At 33.1% G+C, this 10,488-nt stretch overlaps 1 protein-coding gene across 1 annotated transcript; it reads left to right on the forward strand.

Annotated features, from left to right (window-relative positions):
- Positions 1 to 6,730: 6,730 nt before the first annotated feature.
- LOC106876826 (interleukin 17-like protein) lies at positions 6,731 to 10,036 on the forward strand. The gene is made up of 2 exons (XM_014925542.3): positions 6,731 to 6,801; positions 8,304 to 10,036. Exons 1-2 carry the CDS (start codon positions 6,787 to 6,789, stop codon positions 8,799 to 8,801), a joined length of 513 nt encoding a protein of 170 aa, XP_014781028.1. The 5' UTR covers positions 6,731 to 6,786; the 3' UTR covers positions 8,802 to 10,036.
- The last annotated feature ends 452 nt before the right edge of the window (positions 10,037 to 10,488 follow it).

The following is a 10,488-nucleotide window of genomic DNA, read 5'->3' on the forward strand; positions in this document are numbered from 1 at the left end:
TGAAAAGAAACAGCAATGCTAGCAAAACATATTAAGCAACACTAATAATAATAAAAAAAAAACCCATTAAAATAAACAAGCTTTTGACGGTTTTATAGATATTTCAAAATTATGATGTTATGATTCTAGGTGTTTCCATTATTTTGTCCAGCCCTGTATCTCTCTCTCTCTCTCTCTCTCTCTCTCTCTCTCTCTCTCTCTCTCTCTCTCTCTCTCTCTCTCTCTATCTGTTACACACATATATTTATAAGTATTATTTAATAATTTATTATCGTTGCATTTCTTTATTCCTCAAATAATTCTTATTTTACAGAATATCTCCCAGGTTGCAATTTTTGTCTTCTTCAACATCATCATATTTGTATCTTCGGCACCGATTGCGACCCAATGTAATATAATACCGACAGACTTGAAAGTCTGCAACAACAGCCTTTCAGATGAATCCAATGACAACGAATCTTTTGAACTGGTTATAAACGCTACAACAGGTAACCAGACAACACTGATCATCGAGCCTAAAACCAGCCTAGAATTTCATCCTGTATCTATTCATAATTCCTATGCACATTCAACCTCACCTGCTCACCCGTTGATTGAGGACGATTCAACATATATCCCTCCATTTCCTACCGGTGTAATGTGTGACAATGCAGAACGTTTTGACTGTACTGGCAATTACCGTTCTACAACTGTATACTCTAAAATGACTGTCCTGAAACGTACAGATGAATGTGTTGATGGATTGTATGTGTATAAACCAGAAGTGATTCAAATACGTACAGCCTGCGTGTGTGTTCGAAAACAGGATACCATTGTTCCTAATGAGAAAACATATGAACAGTAAAATCGACCGACTGCCAAATTGTTCACTGCGTGTAACGCAAAAGTTATTCATAGTATTATGAAACGTGAAGTTGACCACAGTGTGGTTATCATTATACCTATATATCTATATCTATATCTATATATATATAATTTGAAGAAAAGCAACAAAAATGTATTAGATTATAGCAGTACGTACGTTTCGTTTAAACTTCATTTATTTATGTAGTGAGAACACCGCATAAGATGTGCAATGAAAATGTACTCCTCAGCTACATAATGGAAGTTCATTTCAGAAAGTCATTTTGTAAATGTATGCCAATACAAGAGTAGGAGATGAAGAAAATACCATCTTGACTGAGCTGTTCGGTTCACTAGACTGTTGATTAACAGCCCAGTCAAGATGGTATTTCCTTCATCTCCTACTCTTGTATTTGCACACATTTAGAAAATGACTTTCTGAAATGAACTTCCATTATGCAGCTGAGGAGTGCATTTTCATTGCACATCTTATGTAGTGTTCTCACTACATAAATAAATGAAGTTTGTACGAAACGTACGTACTGCTATAACCTAATACATTTTTGTTGCTTTTCTTCAAATTTTATTCACCAAATCTCTTGATTTTGTTTTTGGTTTTTACCCTACCAAATTCTGGTGCCACATGCATTTTAAGTACCACATTTAATTTTTTGATTAAATCTATATTATATATATATATATATATATATATATATATATATATATATATATATATATATATATATAAATGTATATACATTAACTGCTCTTTATATTATACATACATACTAATATAATTTAAAATTTTTAATAATTCTAAATATAAAATGCTAGATTTTCCTCTGTATATTGAATATTACTAAAATAGGAAATATGTAATCTTATGAGGCGTTCTATATCAGCACAGATTTGAGTCTTGCAAACATTTATGAACAGACGACATATTTATGAACAAATGACTGCCGATACTTTAGGATGGACAAGGGCTGAAACTTATGAAAGAATGAAAGAATAAAAGGATTAATGTCAGGGCTATATACATCATATATTAAATAACTAATATAAATATGTATCTCTCTCTTTCTCTCTCCATATATATATGTATTATATGTGCGTGTGTGTGCGTGTGCGCGTGTATGTGTGCATATATATATATATATATATATATATATATATATATATATATATATTCTTCTTTCTTTTATTCTTTTATTTGTTTCAGTCACTTGACTGCGGTCATGCTGGAGCACCGCCTTTAGTCGAGCAAATCGACCCCAGGACTTATTCTTTGTAAGCCTAGTACTTATTCTATCGGTCTATTTTGCCGAACCGCTAAGTTATGGGGACGTAAATACACTAGCATCGGTTGTTCAGCGATGTTGGAGGGGGGACAGACACAGACACAAACACACACACATACGTACATATGCATACACACACACACATACATATATGTGTGTGTGTGTGTGTGTGTGTGTGTGTATGTCTTAATGTGTGTGTGTGTGTGTGTGTGTGTGTGTGTGTGTGTGTGTGTGTGTAAAAGTATATTTTGGGGTCCCTTCTTCCGTAAGTATACCAAAGGGCACTATGAACCGTCTATCTTATACCGGATAGTTTTAGTTTTGTTTTTATGGTTTTATCTTCGTTTTATTCTTGTCATGTCGAACATTTTAAACTAATTATAACTTTAATAATCAATTCCATCATATGTATATGAGACTCATCAACCTATACGGATCTAACTGAAATTGCGTGTGTATGCGCGCACTTGGTAGGGAACATTCGTCTGGTTGAGTTTAGGGACACCTATTCAATGCGTGGACGTATGCATATGTGCATACACTCTTACTTTTTACATATTTTATTTCATTATATTCATTTATACTACTTTTTTTTATAACTATATTGAACTATTTTAAAGGTTATTTACACGCATGTATTATTATCTATAGCATTTATATATTCTTTATTAATTTTCAATATATGATATACAATTAATTTTATAATTTGTACATAATAATTGTACATATTTTTTAAAACACTGATTTGTAAGTAATAATTTTGCATGTTTTTATAATCATTTATTTCGCAATATTATGTTTAATAAAATATTGCTCAATATATCTTATAGATATAGGAAGCAAGAGATCGATTTATACTGTGTATAAATTATAATTGTAACAAATTTGCATTTGATTAATAAAATATATCATAAGCATAGATATATATATTTTATCTTTGTTATTTTCTCAGTGTTATACTTTTATTTAGGGTAAAGGCTATAAGTTTTGTATAAAACATTGGACAACTGGATGTCGCATTCAAATCCTCTTTCTGTGCTTTTCTGCGATTCTTGATATATGACTTCTGTATTGTTTGCGTACTTCTTTACGAATTACAAAATCTATTTCTCTAAACAATGCCTTTTCTAGCTAACATTATCCTTAAGAAACAGCTTACTGATAATGAGTGCATATACATATAGCCGAGGGCATGGCTAAGTGGTAAAGAAACCCGCTTTGGAACCATCTGGTTTTGGACTCAGTGTTATCCCGTGACACTTGAGCATGTGTCTTTTACGACAGCCCTATGGTGACGAATGGCTTGTGAATACATTTGGTCGACGAAAACTAGATAGAAACTTGTCGTACCTCGAATTCACTTCTCAAATTCACCCCCATCATCTCTGATACTTCTGCCAACTTTCTAGACATCTTTTCCTCTCTATCGCTCCTCTCACCCATTCTCTCACCCCCTCTACCTTCTTGAAACCCACAGACTCTACCTTAACTTTTCTTCCATCCATCCCACACCAAATGGGCCATCCTCCGACGTGACCAGGATTCCGTGACTAAATCTCGATATCTAGCCCTCGTGTTCACGTGTCATGTATACCCATCCACCCTTGTCTGAACTTCCCTCACTCGTGCCCGTCAAATCGATCGCACCACTGTCCTCATTTCTTCCCTACACCAGTCCCCCAACTGCATCCCCTTTCCTCAATTTTTCTATTCCTCTACCCTCCCCATTCGTCGGAAGAGAAACCTTCTAAAAATTGTCCATAGTTTCAGCAAGGACATCGGAATGAGCATGGGGTTAGACAAATGTGCCAGAGTCACATCAAGAAGGGGCAAATTAATTAGCATTGAGAACAATGCACTCGACATAGAGACAGAAATCAGAGAATTAGAGCACAATCGCCCATGCAAATATCTATGAATAGACGAAACAGCTAAAATACAACAGATAGAAATGAAAGAATAAATTAGTATAATAGAAAGGTTAGACTAATATTAAACACCGAACTTAATGCTAAAAATAAGATAATAGGGATAAACACGCTAACCATACCAGTAATAAATTACAGCTTCAAGATAATAAACTAGAAGATCAGTGAATTGTGAAACGTAGGGAGAGAAACCAGCAAACTGTTAGCGGCATACCGAATCACCACTCGAAAGCAGACGCAGATAGAATATATTTAACCCGCTCAGAAGAAGACCGTGGCCTGATACGGATAGAAAACTATTATAAAATAACAACTGCTGGACTAGAAAATTATCAATAAACAAAACGTGGATGGCTACTACATGTAATAAAGTAACACGAGAAAAGAAAACGCTTTTCTTCTATACATGAGTGGACAAAGAACAAAACAGAAACAAACTACACTGATAAACTGACCTCAGATGACAACATAGCAAAAATGGTCAAAGAGACAATAAATATATAAATAAATAAATATGAACACAGAATTACAAAACATACTAAAGAAGGCTTCGTAGAGAAGTGAGCCTAATTAAAATCCGACAGTGACTCAAAGGATCTGGAATAAATGCTGAAACGGAAGGACTGATCCCCGCTGCACAAGACCAATCAATGTCTGACTACGGACAATCGTAAAAGCAAAATAATGAAAGAGGTCCTTACACCAAATGCAGAATGTGCAACGGCATAATGTGACAGTTGACAACATCATCTCTGGCTGTACACTCCTTGCCAAATCTGAATATATACAGATACGACCGAGTAAGTAGCTATATCCACTTGACAATATGCCAACGCTACAATATAAAAACCAACAAGGAATGGTATAAACATGTGCCAAACAAGATACACACGCCTTCACCAGGTGTTGATATACCCGATGAAAACTGGGGGGTATATCAACCGAAACGTTTGTTAACAACAAACAAGATGAGGACAAATATCCGTCAATTGTAAATAATGTAAATAATGTACATAATTCCTCATCTCTTAAATATAGAACTGTAATATATATATATATATATATATATATATATATATATATATATATATATATATATATATATATGTATGTGTGTGTGTGTGTGTGTGTATGTATATATATATATGTATATATACATATATATGTGTGTATATATGTATGTATATATATGTATATATACATACATACATATATATATATATATATATATATATATATATATATATATATATATATATATATATATATATATATATATATATATATGTGTATATATATATATACGTGTGTGTGTGTGTGTGTGTGTGTGTGTGTGTGATGACAAAACCAAGGCTGTGTGGAATTTATAGGACATTTATAAAGAGAAAGGTAGTCTTACAGCTGCTTCTGGGATATTAGGGATATCCTTTCATCCGAGGCTATATGAGAGAGTTAACTACAGGGAAATAGCTAAAATGTTACATATCCAAAAATGTTTTATTTAATGCATATTTTTCTACGAATATACACTTTATACACAAATGTTTACATTGTATTTTTTTTTACCACAAATATATGTAATTTTTTAATGCATAGTCAATCTAAGGTCACTGTACTCAGTCATTCTTTGAAAGAAGGAATCTGAACTAGAGATAATAAATAACTTCTTTCTAACAATCTCTGAGTATGAATGTATATAAAGATAGATATCATCATATACATCCATACTTTCTCTCACACACACACACGCACACAGACATACACACACACACACACACACACACACACACACACACACACACACACACACACACACACACACTCACTCACAAATACGTACATACATTTTTAGGAGTGGTTTTCTTGCAATGTCGCAAGAGGAATTATAATTAATTTCCATGGAAACTGCGGTTGCTTTTCGGAAGGGTAGTAAAGTGTCCTTTAATTGAATAAATTGATGTCACTAATGTTGCTAAAACTGGTTATTTTTTTTAAAAAGAGGATTCATTACATTTTTTAAGATATGTTTGTTTATTGAAAGAGAGCCTCTGCATGCAAGATTGCTGAAAGGTGCCCCCTGTATTATGTGATATATACCCTTCATAGCAGGAGGCCCTATATCTAGTGAATGTCCGGAGCAATTGCCCTTTACGCCCCCAATGTATCCGGCCCCGGTTATACGTCCTTGCCCCTTACCTCGTTTACTGCACATCAACCCACGAAGAACACAAAAAAGTTTTCCACCCCGACAAGCTTAAATGTCCGCACCCACTACAATATTCGTTTGGTTAAGGGTGTAATTGTCTCTGTAGACTATTTAATTTACTGAGATAAATTAAGCATGTGAAAGTGATTGTACGCACTTCTCAGTACGTGAATATTAAAGCATAACGGAAATAATCATACGACAAAACATTTCTTTAATAAAACAATGAAGAAACAAATGTCATAGATGCAATCCTATGCAGTTATATAGGGCACTATAGTATATTTACATATACGACACACAGATCCGTTAGCTTTCCGGATGTAGGCTCTTCCGGACAGTTTCTTTAGTTCCTATTTCTAAATTTATTATTTCGGGGAATTCCGCAACCGCATTTCTAATTCTATATATATGTAACAAGCCCCCGGAAGCTTGGTATAACTATAAAAGTATATCATACTCTGATTTCATTAACAAACTAAATTCAATCTCCAAACGAAGTTGTGTAATGAAGATAACCAGCGTAAGTAAACTTCAGTAGTTAGCATTATCTGATGTATTCCTGTATGTTACATATATATATATATATAATTAACATATATATATATATATATATATATATATATATATATATATATATATATATATATATATATATATATATGTATATGTATGTATGTATGTATGTATGTATGTATGTACGTATGTATGTATGTATGTATGTATGTATGTATGTATGTATGTATATATATATATATATATATATATATATAATGTGTGTTGTAATGCTATGATATTCACTTTGGACATGAATTTTGCTCACGTTCTATCTTCATTCTGATATTTTATATCAGTGCACTGTGTGTGTGTGTGTGTGTGTGTGTGTGTGTGTGTGTGTGTGTGTGTGTGTATGTGTGTGTGTGTGTGCATTAATATATATATATGTCTGTGGGGGTGTAGTGTAGGCATATGCAAATGAATATACAGACAGGTAAAAAAGCTACTTCTTATCCTCAACACTTGTTTAATATATATTTAAAAAATCATTAAAAAAAAAAACATTGAATCTCTACTTTATATATATTAGGAATGACTAAAAGTATAAAAGAAAAAAGTCTTGACACGACTAAGTCTGAAGAATACATTAACACATATGATGACATAGCTAAAAACTGGCACTCTGATAAATAAAAATGTTAATAAAGTTTTGTCATCTCCATAGTTTACTGGGCATTTTACGTTTCTACATATTTTAAATTATATCACATATGAAATATAATTTTTTCCTATGCATATTATTACTACCAAACTACGAGTGTTCATTAACAAATATACTGCGTGGCACCTTGGGTAAGTGTCTTCTACTATAACCTCGGGCCGACCAAAGCCTTGTGAGTGGATTTGGTAGACGGAAACTGAAAGAAGCCTGTCGTATATATGTATATATATATGTACGTGTGTATGTGTTTGTATGTCTGTTTGTCCCCCCAACATCGCTTGACAACCGATGCTGGTGTGTTTATGTCCCCGTAACTTAGCGGTTCGGCAAAAGTGACCGATAGAATAAGTACTAGGCTTCCAAAGAATAAGTCCTGGGGTCGATTTGCTCGACTAAAGGTGGTGCTCCAGCATGGCCACAGTCAAAAGACTGAAACAAGTAAAAGAGTAAAAGAGAATGTCTACTCACACTCCCATTTCCTGTTTCAGTTCTGTATCTCTCAGTTCTTCCCCTCTCTCTTTCCCTCGCCTTTTCCCACTCTCCCCTCATCTCTGCTCAAACACTTATTCTGTCTGCTATTTTTACGTCTTATCAAATAAAGCCTGGGAAATATAAAGCATATATTCTAAATTGTCTTTTGTTTTTTGACATAGTTTTGAACCTTTCATTCAATATTGTATAGCAAACGTCTGTAATGTTACTTTATACAGATTAACACATGAACTATTAAAGTATTATTTTTAGATTTGTTTATACAGATAAATTCTACATCACTTGACAAAAATATTTTCTTTTTTGTTTCACAGGTTTTTATCCAGGTTATAATCTCTCTCTTCAACTTCACATTGATTGTATCTTCAGCGGCTATTCCGACCCAGTGTAAAATACCTACTGACTTGAAAGTGCATTATGAAAAACTGTCCAGTGTTGGCATTGGCAATAACTTTTTCCTACCGGCTGAAATGGTTCCAGCAAAAAGTGAGCAGTCACCATTGACCATTGGGGATAAAACTTGCCCAACATCTCCAGTTTCTTCTGATATTATCCGTGAACGTTCAACCTGCCCTTGGTACTTGACTTTCGCTCATGATTCAACAGTTTATCCGCCGTTACGTCAAGAAGTAGTGTGTCGCTGTAAAGAATGCCTGGACTCTGACCACAACCACCATTGTGTAACCGTATACACTAAAACGACTGTCCTCAAGCGTACAGGCGAATGTGTTGATGGACTATATGTGTATAAACCAAGTGTAATTGATATAGCGACAGCTTGTGTTTGCGCACGGAAAGTAGATAGAGAGTAACTGACGCAAATCTTGAGTCGTAAAAGTGGCCACCTATCAGATGTTGAATGCGTGTAGAGCAAATGTTTTCATATTGCAAAAATTTAAGTTGATCACAATGTGGTCATTATAATTTTAAAATACGAATATATCTTATCTTGTCACTGTTACACAGACACACACATAGGCAGACAGACACAAACACACACACAAGAAAAACTGTTTTCATTTCAATAATTCTCTGCAATGTAAACAGACACAGTCCATATTTACCACAATGCATCCCCTATTTATTAATTGTTACCTAAAACAAAATCAGGACTTATTGAAACATCCCAAAGACATTTTTCAATTCGTATACACCAATATTTATTTATTAAACGGTGACACAATGATTCATTCAATATACATCACAAAAAACGAACTGTTTTACTATTTCATCTGTATTTGCATATATATATATATATATATATATATATATACATTATTTTACCCTATTTACAATTGACGGATATTTGTCCTCATCTTGTTTGATGTTAACACAACGTTTCGGCTGATATACCTTCCAGCCTTCATCAGGTGTTCCTAAGACACCCGATGAAAGCTGGAGGATATATCAGCCGAAACGTTGTGTTAACAACAAAAAAAGTTGACGACAAATATCCGTCAATTGTAAATAATATAAATAATCTACATAATTCTTCATCTCTTAAGAACTGTGATATATATATATTGTGTGTCTATGCATATATATATATATATATATATATATATATATATATATATATATATATATATATATATATGTGTGTGTATGTGTGTGTGTGTGTGTGTGTGTGTGTGAGACGACAAAACCAAGGCTGTGTGGAATTTATAGGACATTTATAAAAAGAAAGGTAGTCTTACAGCTGATTCTTCGATATTAGGGATATCCCTTCATCAGAGGCTACATGCGAGAGTTAACTACAGAGGAAATAGCTAAAATGTTACATATCCCAAAATATTTTATTTATGCATATTTTTCTACGAATATACACTTTATACACAAATGTTTACATTGTATTTTCTTACCTCAAATATATGTAATTTTTTAATGCATATACATATTATATATCATATTTTATAAATATCATTTTAATATATTTTCATCGCAATTTTGTACACCCTAAATTATTTATGAGACCCTTTTAAGACATTTTTGTTTTGTATTTAATATAATTTTTTTTACGTTGCATAATAAAAGAAAAAAAAAGATATTAGGTCTGATGTGTATAAATTAATTTATATCTAACGTATTTTAATACATAATAAAATATATTCTGAAAGCAAATGGTGCCTTTCGACTTTTTTTTAATTTCCCTGAGATCTTTAAAAAATATGTGTTAGCTACTGCATTAGAGCGGTCTAGCTCTTATTTCTAGCAATGTAAGTTTTTTCCTAACAACCAAGCCACATTTTGTGACATTTGCAGTTCTCCTTTTTGGTGAAACGTTGCGGTCCCATTTTGTATTATTTATACATATATATATATATATAATACCGGTGTACGTACAACTTGTCTCTTATATGTAAGTATACATTTTTCTAAATCTTGTATGACTCTATTTCTGTCTATCAGTCCCTTCACCCTTATTCGTTCATTCTACTGTTCGTTCATTCGTTCCCCCTCACTCACATTTCCTTGCCTTCTCTTCGTTCCCTCCACTTT

This window comes from Octopus bimaculoides, chromosome 1 (assembly GCF_046866305.1).
Source record: "Octopus bimaculoides isolate indiv1 chromosome 1, ASM4686630v1, whole genome shotgun sequence".
NCBI classification, from domain to species: Eukaryota; Metazoa; Mollusca; class Cephalopoda; order Octopoda; family Octopodidae; genus Octopus; species Octopus bimaculoides.